The sequence below is a fragment of the Argentina silus genome, assembly GCF_951799395.1.
Source record: "Argentina silus genome assembly, chromosome: 16".
In the NCBI taxonomy this organism is placed as follows: Eukaryota; Metazoa; Chordata; class Actinopteri; order Argentiniformes; family Argentinidae; genus Argentina; species Argentina silus.
This window is the reverse complement of record NC_139670.1, coordinates 9,313,009-9,335,104: the sequence shown is the minus strand read 5'-3', so window position 1 is coordinate 9,335,104 and position 22,096 is coordinate 9,313,009. Positions and strand designations below refer to the sequence as shown.

Below are 22,096 nucleotides of genomic sequence, written 5' to 3'. Positions count from 1 at the left end.
TCCATAATAACACGTAACACCTCTCTAATTGCTCCGATACAACACAGGGGGCACATTTCATCTTCCAAATCCATAGAGATTATTATCAGAGCCACACACTTATCTTATCGGTCTTTAGCGGTCGCTGTGGAATGAACCTTCAGGGGTCCATCAGAACCTTCAGGGGTCCATCAGAACCTTCAGGGGTCCATTCCACAGCCTCTGACGCTGCTGTGGCGGTGCAGCGGCCACAGTCTGCCAAGAGAGCCCCGCTCCTAAAGTGGTGCATAATCCAGCCATTACTTATCCTCTCAGGCCCCCGACATCAATTAGCAGGACTAGGGGGTGCTGTCAGAGAGACGTGCTGCCCCCCCCTCCAGTGGGCCCCCACTGGCCCCTCTCCACTCTGAGCGATGACAGGCAGTGTGTGTGTGTGTGTGTGTGTGTGTGTTTGTGTGTGTATGTGACTGTGTGTGTGTGTGTGAGTGTGTCAGTATGTGCGTTCACATCTGTCTGTCTGTGTGTGTGTGTGTGTGTGTGTGTGTGTGTGTGTGTGTGTGTGTGTGTCTGATCTCTTATCTGGTCCTTCACTCTCTCTGCAGTGCCATCCACAGGGCCCCAGGTAGGCAGCAGACAGCCGATACAGCCAACTCTGACAGCCTGAGCAGTGGCATGGGGAGCAGGGGACGAGGGGGTAGAGCTGTGCCTGTTATCCCCGGCCCGGGGATGTTGACGACGGTGCTCTCCCAAGGAGAAGCCTGACTGTCAGGGGTGGTGGGGGTTCTGGCTGTGACGGACAGGTCTCGTCTCAGAATACAGGCAGTGCTAACTACAAGCCTGTCTCCTGTTAGCCCCTCTATACAGTAGCTGGTACATGCTTTACTGCATACAGTATACAGTAGCTGGTACATGCTTTACTGTTTTTGGAGCATACTGGTCTTTTTTAAAGCAATGCCATAGTTGCTTGTTTAAAGCAATGCCCCACTGTGATAACACATGGCTGATAAATCCACACCGCTTACAGATTGTATATCCTTGAATCTTTTCCGAAAGCATGATACCAGAATACTACTGTACAGGACTTAAAGGTCCAGCATGTAGTTTTTCATGTTGCTGCTCCAGCTGCCCACACTGAATATTTGAAAATGTGCATATGCTACGTTTTCGAATAGCGCCAAACATGTGCATGTCCTTGCAAACCAAAAGTGAAATAGGCACGTAAGGGTCAGTGTCCTCCTGACACCAGATTTTAAGAACACTTAAACACTTTGTTTGGACTAATACAGCACTCTTCACTGAAAGTTCTTCATCATGTGATCTCTTTCCTTGATGGCTACCGATTTATCATGTCCATTTAGCACTATTTAAAGCTAAAATCGACATACTGGACCTTTAACCACTCTATAAATGGCCATTGTTAATTTGATTCTGTTGGTTGAGAATGTGCTTCGCTTCCAGAGACTTCCATCAAGCCGCAGCTGAAATAAAGTTATAAATATTGGGAAGTAGGTGCAACTCCTGCTCCTCAATTCAAAAGTGAATGTTTTATTCAATAAGTGAAAACATTGTTTAGGCCATGCTGGCTTTTAGGCTTCTGATGGAGGCCAGGTTGATCGAAACATCAATGTTTTCATCTTACTGAATAAAAGATAAACTAAAATCGACAAGTTAAAGCCGCGCTTGCTTCTTCACATTGTCGATTCGGTCCCATACAGGATGTACTTTCGTAGTTCAGAGAGCCCAACAATTGTATGTAAATGTATACTTCCAGTATTCAAAACATACTGTTTCCGGATCATTAAATAAACATGAAGATCCTCTCTACTCACAGGACTCCACCTGTTCTTGCTTGTGAATGAACACTATTCATGTGTTCATATTGTCTTTGATAACAAAGAGGCCTGGCAGAGAGGTTGGGCTCAGAAAGCGTGTCTCTGTATCTAGCTGACCTATTTCCAGTAATGAGTTTGGATGTTCCGGGTGTTTCTTTTCTCCTCATACCCACTGACGGATGTCTTCAAGTGTCAAGAACGGAGCCTGCACCGGCCAATTGAATAAGGCTGTGAGTTATTAAGTGGAAGTGTAATTCCTGCCTCTTTGCAGTGTCTGCTAGTTATCTAATGAATGTTTTGTCTGTTAAAAGGAAGGCCTTTTGTGGAGCGATTCACTAATACCTAATGAACTAAAGTGTGTCTGGTTTTCCACTAAAAGGATCTGATAATGATAATGATCATTGGTACAGGGTTGTATCTGGACTTGCTAAAGCACAGACCCTCTTTGTAAGCAAGGTTACAGTGATTGAATTAATAAGAGCACCTGTATTATTGCCCTTTTCCACAAGGCTACTTGTGTACCTTTTTAGACTGAAGGTTGCGTACACTTTCGGAAAATCAGATAGGACACTGTAATTTTTTTTTGGTACATCAATGTTTGGAAGTTATTATTTTAATTTGTCTCTAAAATCAGAGGTTTTTTTTTTAGCTTCTAAAATCAGAGGTTTTAGAAGCAACGCTAGACTGTCTCTGTTTTGTGGATAGTCTTAAAAAAAAGAAGCACCCATGGGTATTCACTGAGTTTCACGATCTGACTGACTTAACTTCATAAGACACTCAGACGGAGGAAATCAAACATTTTCTCCCTCTTTTCTTTGCAGAAAAAGAAATCTGATTTGTTTCAAGATTTTCTTTCATTTATATATTTCAAAGCACTGACCTACATTTAGTTGGAATTGAATTGTATGGTTTTGAGTTATTACTCTCTCAAAGCAGCTGTCCCTCTGGGCCAGGACATCCAAGTACCAAGACACTTTCCTACTGTAGCAGCTTCCAGGCCATACTCAGGCTCAACACCTTCTCTATGGTTAGGTTCAGGACCATACAACAACATTGAGTCAAACAAAAGTAAAGCCAAAGTGTCTATCTATCAAAGACAATCACGCCCATATGCAGTTTTCAAGATTCTTTATTGTACCAATAAAGTGAGCAATACTTTGTTACAGTGGGATTCATTTACATAATACAGTGGGTGTGTAGGACACATTTTTGAGAAGCAGGTCAGTGGTTTGTCAAGTTACAGATATCAGGTCCATAACTTGAAACATGAACATGTATTTGTCGTCTCTAGATTCTTTCTTTTTTTCTAAAATACTGTAATACTTTAATTCCATTTTGAGTGTGAAGTTAATGTGTTGTTTTCATGATATCATACAGTGAATTATCTGTATAGAATTGATAACTGTATAGCATTGGTAACTGTATACAATTGATAACTGGACAGAATTGATGACACATTGTCCTACTTTTGTTAAAACACACTGGTTGTTTTGGAAAACATTTCAGAGACTGACTTTATTTGGTCTATATTAGGAACATACTCATCATGATATGACAGCATCTCCTCTTGTAGATCAACTTCTCTCCTTGAAAGAGATTCATACCATCTCAACTTAATATCAACATACTGGTACCGGCAATGATTCCTGTTCATAAGACAACATAATTGCACCGTCATCGCTCAGGGGCTTAATGTGCTGTCAGCTTGTATCATTATGAAGTTTCATTGCTTCTCAGCGTCTGAAATATTGACAGTTCTTGACAATGTATAAGAGAAATGCAATTTGTTTGTTGCACATATGGGACCTCACAGCTGGGCAATTTGCACCTCAATTACAGCCTAGACGGCTGGGGGTTTAAACAGAACCAGGAATCGAGACTAGAACCAAGGAGTAAAATGTTTTCTGGACTGCACATAAGGCCTAACACGTCTGTAAATTTAAAAAAAAACTGTATTTGATGTATTGCAAACCTGCAAAATGATGAAGTCTTCTCTCCCACTACGGATATCAGACTGTGTTGCAGTCTGTACTGGTATGAGCTTGCATTGAATACAAAGAACAACAGTCTAGCCTACCTTATTTAGGTTACCTCATCGGTGTGCTGCCTTATGTAGCATAGTTTAAGACATTGGGTTTTCATTTGAATGACTACATTAGGCATATTGTAGGCTATACATTAGCATGCATGCATATATCATGATAATATCCCGTTCAGTAAGCCTAGCGTGACTTGCATGGAGAGTGCATGATAAGTGAAAAGAACGTTATAGAAAAAACGAATCAATCAAAATATCAAACTGTAAATATATAACGGTAGGCATATATATATATATGTAAAAAAAAACATTTGGTGGGGGGTGGGGTTCACGTGACAGTAAGCTCGTTTGTGACCGAAGTTTAATTGGAGCAAAGCCTCTTTGGAGTGATGGGGAATTGTACAACGGAGAGGTGAACTTCGGTTACCTTGGAAACAGTGACGAGACTTGAAATGGATTTGACTGAAGAAAAAGCGCAAGTGTCTAAAAGCCTTTTTCGCTTTCATGCGAATGGAGGAAGAACAAGCCTATTCACTGCTTTGGTTCAACATCCATTTTAGAGAATTACTCGCAATCTCCCAGTGCTCACACACGGTGCTATCGGTCTCACGTAATTTCTTAAGAAAACTGTTTTCTCTCGCCCTCACTCCTTTTCGTCTTGGAGGAGGCAAGCTGCAGCAACCACTTGTAACCAGAGTCCAGCTGCGGGCGCGCTTTCCCTACCAGTGAACGTCAACTGATAACACATCTAGATTCACTGCATACTCTGTCATCCGTGTCTCTGGCCCTATCATGCTGTCAAAACGCACTCGACATGTTTACAGCCACACATTGAGTTAAACGAAAGTATATATCATTTTCAGGCTTTTCGTTGGACATGTAGGCTCTCCATACACCACAATGTTGAAAAGGGCATTACTAATGAATACAATTTGGAGAATTATTATTGTACTATCATTATTATTATTATTATTATTATTGTTGTTATTAATATGAATGTGAATATTATTATTAGTAGTAGTAGTAGAATGCATAGTATACTCCTTAAACGATATAAATGTTGTTTCATCTGACAGTGAGCGGATTAGGGCAATGAGTGAAGTCCGGAGCTGTCCATGGATCCGTGGTGCTGAAGATCTCCACGCGAGAAAAATAGACTTAGCCAAACAATTAAGGGACATTTCCGTGTCATATTCAGTCGCAAGAAATATCCTTTAATTGTAAGATTAAGAATATTACGTTTTCATGTATTTTCTGAGGAAATCTTCTAAGAACCATCATTGCCGTCCAAGGAAGTTCTTGCGCTTTTGGAGTTTCATGTGCTCACTCCGACGGTGCTCTTCATAATCATCCTATAGGCCTGCTATGAACCCCTACAGCAAACATTAGAACAGAACTTATTTCAATTTCATTTCGTGCAATCTCTTCATAACTTATTGGAGGGTAAACAGGTCATTGCCTTGCAAGAGGAGTTGCATGCAGTTTTGTCGAGGGATACAAATATTATACAATAAACATCATGACCCCTTCTTCAAAAACTATTTGATAAAGAATGTCTATTGATAACTGATTATATTGATTGTTGGCTATGACACTGTCACTACGACAGAGACACTCAATGTTCAGAAATGCCAATAAATAAAAAGACCATTGTTGCAAAAACAAACATCCTAAAGACGCAATTTAATAGTACCGAATTGTACTATTAAAACATCTGCTCTCTTCCCACTATCAATCTAACCTCCCCGTCTCCAAACTAAATCGCAGGTAGCATCCCCTCCCCAGCAGCATGTGCGCTGGCGCGTTCTCTCCAGGCAAGAAGGCTAAGCAGAGGCATTCCTCACAAGTCTGCTCTCTCAGATTCATGCCATTTCAACTATTTCCAAATGTAACTGAGCGTTTCAGCGCTTCATAACATCCCCTTACAAACCTGTAGCTGTGGTAAGGTTTTACGCGCAGACACGGACCTCCCCGTCCCCGTGCTTTATCGTAGCCTATAATAGCAACACTACAACTACCATCCAGCAACTGACTTATCATATTAAAATATATGGGTATTTCCTTGTACACTATGAGAGTTAGGCTAACTATCAATCGGAAGTTATCCGCCCGGAGTGATTACTTACACTGCAATGCTAGTCTGCTTTGCGCGCCATCCATATGCTTGTAATGCAGGGAATTCTTCGGTTTTCCAGGCTCAGGTCCATGGTTATGTGCGTTCGCTGATAGACCGACCCTCAGGGGCATGTCTTGATCGCTGTCCCCGTCTCCGGCTTGCTCGGATTCCATCTCTCCCTGCTTTCTCCGGACAGCTTAGCGGTGTAGATAGAGAGTCTCTGCAATCACGTGGGTCGGGAAATCGAGAGAGCGAGCAAGCGAGAGAGCGCGTGGGGGGGGGGGGAGGGGGGTGTCCCTCCTCCGCAGTTTGCTGTTTGTTATGTCTCAGACTCCGCGAGCGCTGGATAGAGCGAGAGCCACAGAGAGCGCGCCGGATTCTCAGCCGTCCACCGAAAAAGCCGAGTTATTCCCTGCCTTTTCTGCCCAAACGTCACCTCCCTTCCCACTTACTTATTCTTTGTTTTCCCCCGGAAACCCTTGACATTTTTCCTCGTTCGTTATAGTTTTGTCCTCGGCTTTTATTCGGTCGTTGTATGAACTACTGTTTTTACGCACTGCTGCTTATTTGGATTTGTCCGACATCCGAGGGACCGTGGATGAGCTGCTTTAGCCAAAACCGGAGATGGAATTGCTGATAATATGCCTTTCCTTTTGGATATTGCAATGCAATTCTGTGAGCGCGGACTCCATCATTCACATTGGTAAGGAGCTTGGGAGAGGGCTGCAACACGGACGTGTGATTTAAGCCCATTGCTTTCATTAAACAGACCAATGTTTGTTGTTAAAAATAAAGATTTGGGAAATCAAAGGGGTGGAAGATATTAGCATATCTTTAGTGTGTTAGTATGAAGACCCAGTTTAACTGAAGACTAATATGAGCGCTCTATACGGTGAATAACGTTATGTGATTCCTTGAGCCAAGACAATTTAAAAACAATTTAATTCTAAACCATGAAATGATGATGGTTATATTGATGAGATGGCTATAACTAAGATGTCTGTATTGATTGGTTATATGGAATATATATATATATATATATATATATATATATATATATATATATATATATATATATATATATATATATATATATATATATATATATATATATAAAAGGGTTTGCAAAAGCTCTTTGAAACTATCTGTAAACTGCAACACAAATGTGTCATTTCTTTAATCACGAGTAGCCTAATAGTGTAAATATATTATTCACACGATAAAATCAAAGCCTAACTCATTTAATCAGCTCAAACGAACTAACCTAACGTAGGTTTAGAGGATTGTCTTCTCCTTCTCCTCCCCCTCCCCATCTAGCTATAAGCCTGAACTTTGAATTGAACGTGAGCAAAATGTTAATAAACGCCTGTGAAGGAAATACATGACAAAGGGACAAATGTTTACTCTTATGTCCTGAACGCCATTACCATAGATGCCCAATTAAACTGTTTGCTCAATGTCGATGGGTAAAAGGTCAGGTTTGCCAAATTCTATGTTATCTGACTTAACTTGAATTTAGATTTTGGTAAACCAACCAACCAACGTCGGTGGTGGGGGGTGATGGAGGGGGTCAAGATGAAGAACTGTTTTACAATGCATCTAATGTCATATTTTTTTACCAAATGCAATTAATTAAACACACGCACACACACACGCACGCACGCACGCACGCACACACACACACACACACACACACACACACACACACACACACACACACACACACACACACACACACAAACGAGGCACATGCGTTTTTGTTTCAGTTTAAGATAATCGTTCATTCGTCCAGGCTTTTGGTCTATTGCATCTAAGCCGTCTATTGCTGCAGTGGCCGGTCGTTTGCTCGAAATAAAGCCATCAAACATGACAACAGTTGAGGCATTTAACATTTGGGAATTCAGCAGGAGGTTGGCTCAGGCATTTTGTCGAGGATGCATTTATCAAGTGCATAGTATTTGCATGGTCTAACATGTTAGAGCTCACAACTGAATCAGGTATGCAAGTTGGAATAGTTGTGATGTTGCCATTGAGACTTGTTGGTTTGCACTTGTCACCCACCTCCACCTCACAACCTCGAAGCTTGGAAATGAATCTGCATATTGCTATGATAACGTTTTCGAAACGTTTCTCTGATGTCCGTAGGGTTCTCTCATCCCGTATAAATGTATCAGCGATATTGTCAGAGAAGGCTTGCTGTGCAAAGCCGGTAGAGCAAACAATCTCAGGCTTTACCCTTGAGTATGCGTAGCCTATCATTAATCGTGTTAAAAAAGCAAGCATTTTTAATGAGGAACTTTATGAGAATGCTTCTCGAGTTGAGTAAGGTCTAAAATGGTGCACAGATGGACACTATGTTCATTTTAAAGGATTGACGCATGCGGTTCAAATATTTTCACTCTCCCTACCCAGTCTGCTGCGCAAAACTCCGAGGAGCCTTCAGTAGAAGGGGGCTCTGAGTTGGCAACTAAACGACTGCCCACTATCGAATGTGACAGTGTTCCAACCGGGCCCAAGCCCTTGCGCGAGCATCTGTCTCGTCCAATCGTGATGGTTTATCGTCGGTGGCACATTTTGGTTCGTTCCTCCTCATCGATGTCAATCTGGTAGAGGTTCAAGATTTTAATGTGAGACGGTTATGGTCCTGATTCCAGACATAAAACACGTCAGTGTCACTATAGCGTGATTGTGCGTAAATTGGGACCGGCCAAGCCTGCCACTCCCTTAGTCCTGATATGACTCCGGTATCCTTTTAGACTCCAACTCCTAATTTTTGCCAAAATGGGAGGCTGTTTCGTAAGCAGAAGAGAAATAGGGCTGTTCTATGAGTTAGGCACCTGACGGGGATGATTTACGGGGTGATGTAGCCTACCGATATAGAGGCGTTGGTTATCCAGCCAGCCCTGCACTGGGAGGCGAGCGTAAACCCTGGAAATCCAATCTGTTATCACTGGCAAATAGAATGAGCAGATGCGCCATTCTCATCCCCAGCTAAATAAGATGAACATACCAGTTATACATCAACGCAAGCCTTCCTGTCTGGCCATTTCCGCGACCACCTGCACCTGCACCTGCGAAAGGCGACCTCTTCTCCGTGATAGGCTTATACAAATACCTATCCAATTACTTATTATCTTAGATATAGTAAGATGAATGTTGTACCACCCAATTCTTATAGCTGATAAAGGATAGACAAATGATTCCAGTTCACTTATGACGTGAGTTTGCGACATGCTTTCTTTGCTTGGTCCAAAGTTTGCATATAGGCCTGGAGACTTTGTATATAGGCCTGGAAATTATTCATTTCTTATCCGCCCACTGATCTATATGGCCTATGCACCTACCAAACATTGACTGGAGACTATGCAGACATCCTCACACAAATAAGCCAAATCAAAATACGATCAACCTTTCTCTTTGACGTCCAGTAGGCCATCAAACGTGTGCATTTGCTCATGCAACTTGTGATTGCAATGTTGATTGAAGTGCATGCCTGAAATTATGCGATGATTGTGTGTTTCAACAGGTGCCATATTCGAGGAGAACGCTATGCGGGATGACGAGGTTTTCCAGCTGGCGGTCTCGGACCTAGGTCTCAACGACGACGTTTTGCATAGCGAGAAAATCACTCACTCCATAAAACTTATCGAGGCTAACAACCCTTTCCAGGCGGTCCAAGAAGGTACGTGGGCTGTCGTTGAATTGTTCTGATTTCGAGTGTTCTTCTCCGTTGCTATATTTATTTCATACTGTAGCAACACCTACCTCAAATGCAGAGTCTGTAGGCCGAGTTATTATCAAGAGGGAACTAACCTCTCACGGGCCATTTTTAGGAGAGCATCAGCTCTTCTCTGATGCTCGAAAAGACTCTCACTGCAGCAGCAGTGTCTTCTTTGGAGAGAAAGCTAGGTGGAAGTATTGAGTCAAGCAGGACTCAATAGCAATTTTCCACATAATTGCCATCGAGTAGCCTATAAGGTAGCCTACTAGAGAACCCTTGCCAGACAAAGTCTAATTTGTTTAAGCGCGCTTGAGGGTTCTTGATAGCTGTATTGAAGACGATGACAACAATTACTGTTGCTGTAGGCCTACTTCCTGTTTACCAGAGAAGAAGGGCTATCAGTTTCTCTCCACATATTTTGATGGGGATGGAGTAAGACATATTTCAAATACAGGCTACGTGGCTCTGCCGTTTCATTGTAGTTTGTATTGAGGTTCTACATTTGGAATGTCTTTTTTGTTTAAACATAAAAGAGGCATCCACAGTTTCCTGTTTTATGTTCACTCACAGGCTGATTCGCCACTGTTAAAAAAACGAACAAAAAAACATCTGTACATCTGTCGCTTGGGTGAAGGTGTGACCTTTGAAAGCGAACTCCCTTGTGGAAAAAAAGTTTGACCTCAGAAGGTATTGTTGCCTTAGGACAACAAAACAAGCACACTGATTAAGCCTGAATGTTAAATCCACTTGTCTGTGTCAATCCAACTTCTACAGTACACTTGGCCATGTAGGTGGAAGTGGAGGTGTCCCTACAGTATGAGCAACCTTTGGCTTGCATCATGCCCGGAACCGTAAGTCTGCAGGAATACAAGGAGTTGCTCATGAAACATGCTCAACAAGTCATCACTATTTGACAGTGGTCCATACATGTACAGAACACCTACTGTATATCAAGGATGAAGACAGACTTAAGGTTCCTTGTGTGTTTTCGTTGTTGATGTTGATACTTTACCAACCTTTACCAAGTTAACCTTTTGCAACCCTTTTGAGGAGGTCAATAGTCGCAAAGACATGCTCATAATCTGTATAAATCTGGCGTTCATGAAAATCTATGTTTACCCCATGTAGGTTTGCGTGGCCTTTGCAAGTCTTCATAGACATTTCCATTTCCATTGGAGATCATCAGTAATTGGTCACAGTAGAGTCTTTCAATTAATGACATGGAGGGCAAAGGAGATCAATATGGGACAGCATGAGAGAGCGGCTCGATGACTTCCTCCTCCCCTTGACCTTTTTCCTTATTCCAGATCCTTATCCCTCTGAGACCACAACCGACAGCTCCAGGTGTGGAGGATTATGGGTAGGGGGACAGGGGATTCACACCTTCTGATGTGTCCCGCAGTCAAGTGAGCCCAGCGCTCAGTGCCTGCTCTGCTCTCAATGACCAAAGACACCCAGGGGGTTGTGGAGTAGGCGTGAGATGAAGCACTCGTGGCTTTCTCTCTCTGTCGCTGATTTAAGCCCTCTGCTGCTTTTTGTCACCTGCTACCATTATTTCCCCCCCCCAAGAGTAAAGGAAAGGAGTATTAGGAGATGTTAGCCTAGTGCTCTGTGTTCCAGTTGGGGGTGTTTTATTTAACAGTTAGGGACCAATAGCAGCCAAAGGAAGTGCAGAGACTGGAGGCGTGTGCATGGTATGTGTTGTTTATGATCAGTGTTGGGCAGTGGCAATGCTGCAGAGTCAGACTTTCCTTCATCTTGGAAGAAGGATGTCCATATTGTGTTGCTGGAGGACAGGGAAAGGAGACATTTCCTTAACCCTCCTGCTGTGGCTGCTGATGGAAACAGAATAACAACAGCACAGTTGTACAGTACTGCTGAGAAGGCTCTGTAAGAGAGTTGAGAAACACGCACACACACACACACACACACACACACACACACACACACACACACACACACACACACACACACACATTTTGCTCTCAGAGTTATACTTTCTGTTTGTTTCAGTTCTAAACAGATCATATCAGATACAGTATAATTTTTTGTTTTCTTATAACAGGGTAAGCTCATTAATGATAAATGAATGCAGTTAGGGAAGAGTTGTTTTTCATCCTTGAAACATGTTCGAATTTGATGCCTTTGAAACTATTTTTCTCAAGCATCAGGAAAAAGGCGAGTACAATTGTAGAGTACAATTCAACGTCTTAGCTCAGAATACTGTTGGGTATTTTTTTGTTGACTCTGATGTTGACTTTTGCTATATTGACCAAGCATGTTCTGGATTTGATATGATGAACCTTTTTCATACTGTACTAATTATTTAATGGCTCAAACAAATTAGGCTAATTACCTTTTTTTATTATTATCATAACCAGCAGCTCAATTACCCAAGGATTAGTGTGACAACTATCTTTTTCCCTGGGTATCCTCTAAGAATGCTCTCCAAGGTCCTGCGTCCAGAATGCTCTCCAAGGTCCTGCGTCCAGCACACCAAGGGAGGCTGGTGGAGGTAGAAATCGAAGGACGGGCACATTATAATGCATGGAATGGAATAAGGAATGGTACCATTCCTAATTTCCATTTCATGCATTACAATGAGCTCGTCCTCCGATTTTCACCTCCACCAGCCTCTCCTGCATCCAACACACATAAACTCTCATTGTCTGTTAATTTTCACAGCAGCTTTCTCTGATTGAGTTCTTTTGTTAGATTACGGCTTCTATGATTACCGCATGAATATGCATGCCACTAGAAAACAAAACACAAAACACTTTATCTTCCTGCTTTGAGTGTGGCATTGTACTGACTGTGAAAAGCATTTCATTGTTATGACCTTTTTATCTATCTATGAGATGATTATAGATGACTAACATTCACCCATCTCTCCACTTGCGACCCATTCTGTTTTAGTGAATGCTCCAGGTTGATTCACTTGCAATGAAATCACTACCACAGATACAAGTCAGGTGAGATGTTTGGATGTCCCTTTAGAAGAACCTTTTGAAGAACCCCTTGGCTTTTTGGTTTCAAGTACTATAGAATCCTTTCCAGAGAGAGAGAGAGACGGTGCTACACAGAATGAGATTTTATATTTTAAGACATCAAATAGAGTTCTTTAAAGTGTTTTTCCTACAGAGACAGCCAAAGAGTGTTTTTGTTTTCTAGGTAGAAGCTTTTTTTTTCCTAAGAGTATACTCTTATTGGCCCTGTGGAGGTACAGTACGTGTAATTGTCTCTCTCATTCTCCACTACTCAGATGGGACCAGAAATAGGCCGACATCAGGATCACAGTGTGATGAGATTGATCTCCTTCCCCTACCCTTTCTCTGGTGATTCTATGGTGAGCTCTGAGAATCACTCATACCCAGCTGGCAGCAGCTCCCAGCCCTGAGCCCGCATTAGTCAACGCTGCCTGGCGCGCGTGTGAAAGATGCCTATTTTATGACAGAGGAAACAATTGGGTAGAATTAATCATGGGCTGCCCCTGACTTATTCTCCCGGACTGGTGCAATTTAGAACTGAGATGCATAGCAGGAGTGGGGATAAACATCCAAAAGTGCAAGCCTAGTTCGATCTCCAGAAGATATACTACCGCTGTGTCTCTGCAGCTTCATCCATTAGCTGCCGTGGGCTTTAAACGGCGGACGTCTACTGTAATTAATTTGCAGACTTTTCCTGTTCATATCCAGGCATCTGATGCAAACACTGATTAAAATACCTTGTGCATGCCTAGTGGCTTGACTGGTTCTCGGGTGCAGAAGCCTGCTGAGAGCTGATGTTTGTGTGTGTGTGTGTGTGTTACCTGAAAAAAAACTAAACCTTCAGGACACCTGGGAATCAGATGAGTGTGAACTCCCTTGTGAGTGATGGCTCCCGTGGCTTCTTCCTCCCAGACAAATTACCCTCCGCTGTCCTACTGATGTGCCCACGGCATGCTTTGTTCATTCGCTTAACTCCTGTCTGTCACTGACACTCTCTCCACCGTTCTGCTCTGCTGATAACCACCCATTCACTGCAAGTCTATAGGTTATCATGTCACCTACTTTGCTATGATTCACAGTAGTTGACTGCAGTATGCAAGTAGTAAGAGCACCTCTCCCAGTCTCTAGGACAGACTCGTTTAAGTATATCATAGATAAACAGAGTGTCATTCAGTGATATTGCATTTCCAGGAAGAGAGATGAGTCAGACTTGGAGGAGGGACTTGTGATTTTTTAAAGCCAAGAGAGTCAGGTGGCTCAAGATGGGGAGAGGTGGGCCCAAAAAAAGAAAAGTGTATAATATTAGAAAGCAAGCTGAGCCAATTTCTCTCTCGATATCCTAATTTTCAGCTCTATGCTCTATGGGGATGACTGAGGCTGAGCTCCATGTATGTGGAACTGACATATCTGGCTGTCTGAGTGGACTCCTAACCGCCGGGACTGTGGGATGGTTTTAAACCACAGGCACTGTTGATTTCAGAGGGGCTGGGGAGAGCTGGCCATGGGCCACCACTCTCTGAGAGGAGAGATGCCTCTTATTGAGTGCAGTTCACCATGGCGCCTGCTCCTAGCCACTGCGGACCACCGAGACAAACATTTCAAGGTGACTTTAGCAGACACTGTAACTCTCTCCCAGCGAGGGGGGCTGTTTGCCATGGTTGGTACTGTTGCAAATGTGCCGTGTTGGAAAGAATCAGGGTACCCATCATCATTTCAATTCTTAATGGAGTTGAGTTCTTTAGGGAGAAAATTGCCTCATTATTATTTTGCCTTTTAGACGATTATATGCAATTAGCCTCTTTGTATCAATACCGCTTTAACAGCAGATACATTTCCACCACTCGATAGCACCGCTCATTTCCAAGAAAACATTTCTGCTCTGGTTATTATCAGTGTTATTTGTTGTTAATCTAGCGGCTAATAGCAAGTGAGACCTAAACAGAGTGCTACCTCGCTGTAATCAGCAGAGACAGGTCAGATCAGTCTTTCATTCCCTCCACTTCCTCTCACACGTTCACTAATTAAACGGCCAAGTCACAGCCTCGTTAATTCTGTATCGAAAACAAGAACCTTTACATTTCATTAAATCATTTCTAGCTGTGAAACTCTCTCTCCTCCTCCTACCAGCAATTAAAAGCAGAGGGAAGCGATGTAGCTGTCAGGTGGGTGCATTGAGTGGTGAAGGATGGGCCATGTAGCATCGAAATAGGTGTCTTCACCTGTTAAGGCTGCTTTCACTGAGTCATACTGTATTAACTAGGAGACAGTGGTAGCATACTGATCAGATCACTCTTTATAAATTGACAGCTGTCGATGTTAATGTCTTTCACATCTTGAGGGAAATGGCAAAAATATCACAGTTACATTAGGAATTACCTTTAGTCATGTAAAAGTGCTTGTGCAAAGTACCTATATATCCCCTTCATTGCTCATAACTGATCATGCAGGCCCACGGTTAAGAGCCTGGGCCATGCCATAGATCCACCATGGAATAGTTGCCTGTCATGGAAGATTGGGAAATAAATGTACTTTTGCCCTTTCATTTAGGCCCATGAATATTTAGTCAAACAGCTTACGGCACAACCAAAATGCCACGTGACGTTCCTCTGCATACGTACAGAGTGTGCTCAGTCAGAGGAATGGAGGTATGCAATGAGGAACACACCTGTAGCCACCTATGCCCTATCCATAGTGACCTTCATCAGAGCTTATTTGACCCTTGACCCTTTAACCACCACCTCACTATTGACACCAGTGAGGTCACTGAAGTCAATCAACCTTTGGCTTCTACTGTAATGCATGTCTTGGTTTTAACATAGTACCCTCGCTGTGTTTTTTTCATTGGAAACAACTTTACCTCCTCTCTATGAACTAGATGGGGACCAGAATTTAGTCATGAGAGGAACTGAGATCTTACACACCGTTTCCAGGAACAGCTCTTCATAGGAATCAAGATCTAAGCGGCACATAAATCTGACATATTTGGTCTGGCAGTTACGGGGCTGATGAGATTTAAAGAGTTTCAGAGGTTGCAGTGATTTCATCTGGGGACAGTTTTCAAAGGAAAAACAGCTTCTTGGCAAATGTCATTACAATCTATGATCTCTGCCATCCATCTTTTCTGAAGATCGCAGATATGTTTTTTGGGGCTTTAAACTTGGAAATGTTTGCCGGCTCTTTTATGATACCAGTCCCCTATCTTTATTGGGTTGCAGTTACTTTGACTGGCAGTGATAAAGATATTTGGATTGAGATGAAAGATGAAAGCTTCTTGGGTCATCGCTAACCTCTAAAATAGGACTACAGAGAACAATGGAATGAAGAAGTACCCATTATGAATTCTGATGAGGACTAAAGAGAAGTGAAGGTCATCAGGAAGTGAAATTACAGAGATGAGGAGCTTTTTGTTTATGATTCTGGCCCTGTCCAGAAACAACCCCAAGGCACAGAACTACAAGAGCTGGATCAGTATACTGTAAGCGTCCTGCAGTATGAGCATGTTATTTGCTCAGCCCTCTTAAAGGCAAGGTGGAAGTTGCGTCATCTTTAAAATCTGCAAGCTTCTAGGGTGTAGGGACTATAGTTTGTTGCTTGGCAGGACCCCCCCCCCCCACTGCCCCCACCACACCCTTCCCTGTCATTCATTGGCTGCTTTCCCCATGTGCAGCTTAATGCCACAGGGAGAACAACACTCCATGGTGATGCACAGAAACGCCCTTCTCTGCAACCTCATCACTTATTCTCACCTGTCAGAATTTTTACTCAGTCAAAAACCCTGCACTGCATTATAATATTCAAGCAGAATGACTCACTCCGCCTCACAGACAACTATAGTAAGTACCACTGTGTTGGAGAGAGGGAGAGGGGGAGAGAGCGAAAGAGAGCGATGCCATGTCCTTTAATTATCTCTAAAAGCCATTTGCATTCTTAAAACAGAACATAAACATATCCTCGGAGAAAAAACAAAAAAGGTTTAATCAAAAGTTGGAGTGATTATGGCACTAAGGGTATCATCTGAAAATTACTGCTGTTTAGCAGGCAAATGCTTCAAATGATCAGGTACATGGCTTGACTACTAAACTGTGCAATTAAGGCTAGATTGTCCCATCACATCAGCAGGTAGATACTACTGCCGTGCCTTTTAATAGAGCTGTGAGGGGAACGCAGCTCCACTAACGCAGGATCCCACGTAGGCCACTGCAAGAAAGAGCATCACTTATGAAGAGGCGGGGGTGGGAAAGGTGGGCTAACAGGCTAACCCTTGTTGGGCACGTGGTTATCAAAGCCTTTTAGCAGGAGCCGTGGTGAATGATTCATAATTGTGCTCTTGCTAACATGGTCGTTTGTCCCCATTTTGTGCTCTCCAGGAGCGCTCTGCTTGATGCAAATCACCCTGATACTACAAGGTGCAGCCTCGACAATGACAGTCATTGCTGCCTATTATTTTGTTTTGTTTTTTTGAGAAGTGGCTGGCAAGAGCTGTCAACACTCTCTCATGCTTGAAACATAGATTAACATGCGTATTCCACATGTACGAGTGTTTAAATACTCCACATCGTCGAGAGTTTGGTAGATGTAGAGTGCTCGCTCGAAGCCACTGACCTGAGTGTATTTTTATAGCACTGTTGGCCAGCTTTGATGAGATTGAAGTGACTGAGTAAAAGCTTTGGCAGTGTTCTTTTTATCAGGAATACACACGTCCAATTCTATCCCTCAGTCCTTCAGGGTGGATGTTGTTCGAATAAACCTCATAGTAACACCCATAGCTAGTAGCAGCTAAGTGTCTGTGGAGGCCACCGTGGGGTCTGTCCAAACTGCTAAGGTGTCTTGTTTTGAAGAGATTCAACCATATCTGTCCAGGAAGGAAGCCATATGCGGTAGCATACACCCTGGAAGCTACAGCCGTTCCCACTCTAGTAGGGGTATGACATCATAGACATTGTTTGGATCCGGGGAGGCAGAGGATGAGGATCGGAGGACGCGTTCATTGTAATGCATGGAACAGAATGAGTAATGGTATCAAACACACAAACATGCATTACAGCGAGTCTGTCCTACGATTTCTACCTCCTCTAGCCTCCACTGGTTGGGATGTCTCTCCTCCTCTGAGATATCCTATTTCTTGTTGCACCAGCCTTTGGGGACTTGTGGTGTGTAAGCAATAACATTACGCTTGTATACAGTACACACACATGGTTGTTCAATGATACATTGTGTGCATAGACTCTAATTCCCTTGTGAGAAGCGTTAAAGCATCGAGGAATCTAGGAAATGGGCACGATGAGCAGAGGCATGAATATGTATGGTAGTGAGAGGCTACTTGTTGAACGGAGGAGGAGGAGGAGGAGGATGAGTAGGAGGAGGAGGAGGATGAAGAGGAAGAGGAGGAGGAGGAGGATGAGGAGGAAGAGGAGGAAGAAGAGGAGAAAACCATTAAGATCACCACAGTTTCCATTAGCACTGGTCCTGTCAGTTATTGGTTCATTCATCTGTGATGTGCTTTGCACTGGAAACTCTGTTTGCACAGCCTAAGCATGAATGCACATAGGCTGTGGGTCAGGGCTGGGACTTGTGTTGGTTGATCGTGTGTCTCTTTGGAACCGGTAAACTTATACTAAGTATATACTTATTCAGTATATACTTCTGCTGTAGATATTGTGGCTTTCTGAAAATATTCATAGAACATTGTGGAATAATTGTTACTGTAATGCTGTAATTACTCCATATCCATAATTGACGCCCAGTGTGAGGAGGTAGGGTAGTTGATGTTGATGAAAAGTACACCAGCCACGACATTGTAATTCAACATAGTAATCATACATGGTAATGAAGTTGAGCAGTGCTGTGTTTCAATGGGCTTTTCCTGGTTGAATAAAAAAAATTCCTTCATCTCTAGCACTGTGTTAGTCTCCCGTACACCTTGTTGGGGGCCAACTATCTCTTACCAGGAGTAGAGAAGAAGAAGAACAGGAAATAGTTGAGCCACAGGAAAACAGCATGGCTGCATCTGAAGTCCAAAATGTTCTCTTGTGCTTAAATGAGCACCTGTGATCCGTCTCTTTACAATCCAATTCCAGGGGATTTGGGCTGATTGTTCTTCTGGCCTTTGGGTTTATAATTCCCCTCAAATGAAATTTGAACCCCCGGAGGTAAGGTCAAGGGTTATTTGTTAGTTCCCATATATTAATGCCAAAAATCCACGGGACATTTTGTTCCTGGTAAATACTGCAGATGTGGATTTCCATTGAGGCACTTCTGTGAGGGATTCTTTCTTCCTTTCCCCCTCTCCATCTCTCTCTCTATACAAGCATACACACACACACACACACATACACACACACACACACACACACACACACACACACACACACACACACACACACACACACACACACACACACACACACACACACACACCCCTGTTTCTGTTGCGGTCTATGGGTGGTTGATATGGCAACGGAGATGGAGCAGTGTGATCTCCACCTGTTGCATAAATTCTGCTCTGCGTGTTTCACAATCTGTGTGTCTTAAACAGGCAGGGGGTGAGAGAGAGAGAGAGAGAGAGAGAGAGACAGAGACAGAGAGACAGAGAGACAGAGAGACAGAGACAGAGATAATAGCTGGTGTTAAGGAATTTATTTGGCATGGCTCTTTTGTCAGTACTCAAAGACACTACATTCCATGGACAGAACAAGAACAGATAGATAAATACAACATAAAACAAAAGCACAGTCCATAAAAACAACAATAAAAAGAGTTAAAGATTAAAAGCATGTTTAAAAAGATGGGTTTTGAGAGATTGTTTGAAGGAGGAGAGTTGGCTTTATGATCAGATTCCCATTAGAGAGAAGAGAGGTGTGGCAGAGAGGAATAAAAGAGAGAGTTCATAAAGGGTATGTACGAGAAAGACGATAGCGTAAAAGAAGGGTAAAAGGCCTCTTTGTGGTTTTGAGAAGATACTTACTGAGACACTTTGATACTGTGTGTTTGATATCATTCCTCATTCCATTCCGTGCATTACAATGAGCCCCTCCTCTGATTTCTAGCTTCCTTGATCGTCTTCAGCCTCCCCTGACTTAATGGACTGTCAGTGAATTATGTGTCTTATCCAGTCTAAGATGGCCACTAAGATTATGATGAATTAATTCTGTTTTAGTAATCGTCGCATAGAGTGAATACTAATACAATGAATAAACGAATATGAAATGATTTCTCAACATCTGTTTCAGACGCATTGTCACTGAATAGAGAAGAAGAACTGCAGACAGCCATTAAAGGTGTGTCTGATCCCTTTGTAAGTCCACAGAGAATTACAGTAATGCCTTTGTTTTTCATGAATATAGAGAGGCGTGGAATTAATACCACAATCTGTTCAATTGCATTTGGGCCATAATCGTATTGTTGCATTTGAAGGAGGTAGGATTTATTTTGTCAGACAGTAAGCTCCGGTGAAGGAGAATTTCAAGTTGTTTTGAAGCATGCAGTATCCAATGACAACTGAAGAGGTTTGAAGGCCCCCCCTGTCTTTTTGGGAAGGGAAACTGATCACCCTCTGTTGGACCGGCGCCATTTGAAAGCCATTTTCCAGCCAACCTAATAGTTCATTGCAGCTCTGTGCGAAATTGGCCACTATTTGATTATATTTCTCTCTCACCTCTAAACATTGACTCTCACTAATCAGGAAGTTATCTTAATTTCCAGCGGCAGGACCATTATAATCTCTCACAGCTCTTTAGATCCAGGAAGGAGCAGGGTAGCAGAGTTATTATCCCTTCTATGGCAGGGAGAAGCCAAACAATCACCTGCATAACGAGTGGCTGAGTTACCATTTCCTCTCCTTGTCATAAGTAGAGAAAGGTCCTTCACTCTGTCTCTCATTAGCAAAGGCCTGTTGTACTTTTCTGAGGAGAGGACAGACTTTATGGACAGTCCTGGCAAGGGACACCTAAAAGCATGGCAATTAGCTTTTATTCCCTATTTTTTTTCCCTTTCTTTATTCTCAGTAATTGTCTTTGATTACATCTAGAGTACAATGTGTTCTATTAAATCCCATATTTTGCAGTAAATGAAAGCACAGTCTCGATAGATAATGATTATCTTACAGGTGACTTGTTTGATTCGTCTGTAGTGTGGTCCAGATTGTAGCCCTGCGGAGGCCAAATGAATAGGCCTAGTATGAGGTCACCAAAGTAAATGGAATAGGTGTCCATGATGTCATGACAGAGGGTGAGAGAGCAGGTTTCTGATTTGACTAGCATCCAACCAGGGGATTAACCTCTATACCGCATGAAAACCTGGACACTGTCAAGGAAACACAGTGGGGTAATGGGAATCTGATCATAAAGCCAACACCAGCTTCTCTCTCTCTCTCTCTCTCTCTCTCTCTCTCTCTCTCTCTCACTCTCTTGCTCTCTCTCTATCTCTCTCTTTATTTGTCTCTCTCACTCTTTCACGACTATATAGAATCTTTACGCAACCTCCAAACATATTTTAATCCTCTCACTATTGCATACACTGTCATAGAATCCTCCACAATTAGAGGAACATTTTTATTGTTAGCTTACAGTATTATCGCAGATTTGTCATTTCCCCAAGCTGTTTGGGATGTGCAAGCTACAGTACTTTTAAATCAGAAGATTGGCGACAGCTTGGAGATGCGGCGTCTCTTCAACTGCAATGCTTTTTGAAGTTTCCCAGCATTGTTTTGCCTGAGAACACATCAAAACAGGCTGAAAAGAATGGTAGTGATCCCTAACCAACATGAGTAAAGTGAGCACTGCTGGGACATAATTGGCTCCCTAACAAACTGTTGACACTCCTAAGTCAGATGTTAGATGTTAGATGTCTGTGCGCTGGCACAACTTTAAATGATGGGAATAAGAGATTGCCCTGATTGGGAGTAATGCCTGGGTTTTTTGGAAGTGGAGGTTGGTTGCTTCACTGGAATGGCAAATCATCTAATTTACTGCCAATTATCTTCCTAGTGGGACACTGAATTCCCAATGATCCGAAAAGCTAGAATAATCAAAGAGACCCGGGGAATGCCTCGTTCGGCACAACGGCAGACAGGGGGGAACGGAAGTGTTTTCCCCCCGGAGCTGTGATGCCAGAGGGAGACGGAGGGAGATGATGAGTTGCCACTAAATGGGAATGGTGTTTAACCCTGGTGGCTTAGAGTTTGTGTACAAACTGAGCAGCCTTTTTGTATTTTGGCATAAAGGCATAGTGTGCACTGCAACCCCACTTGCCTTCAGCATGGTTTTTAGTTATAGCCCAGAACGAAGACACAACCAGATTCAACTACTCAAGTCATTGTCAAACATCCCCATCTGTCCCCAGTATTTGTTCAACAACAACTACTTTTCTTTCCCAGCGTGTTTTGGTTTTGGTGCCTTGTGCTGAGTTTATTCATTAACTCTCTTT

General features: G+C 42.8%; 1 protein-coding gene across 1 annotated transcript in view; it reads left to right on the top strand.

The window, feature by feature from the left end:
- Positions 1-6,589: 6,589 nt before the first annotated feature.
- grid1b (glutamate receptor, ionotropic, delta 1b) overlaps positions 6,590-22,096 on the top strand; it is a gene marked incomplete at both ends in the record, with an annotated part of 214,449 nt that continues 198,942 nt past the window's right edge. The window contains 2 exons of the mRNA XM_083686971.1: positions 6,590-6,668; positions 9,492-9,647. Of these exons, the coding sequence (XP_083543097.1) occupies positions 6,590-6,668; positions 9,492-9,647 (235 nt within the window). The remainder of the gene's footprint in view (positions 6,669-9,491; positions 9,648-22,096) is intronic.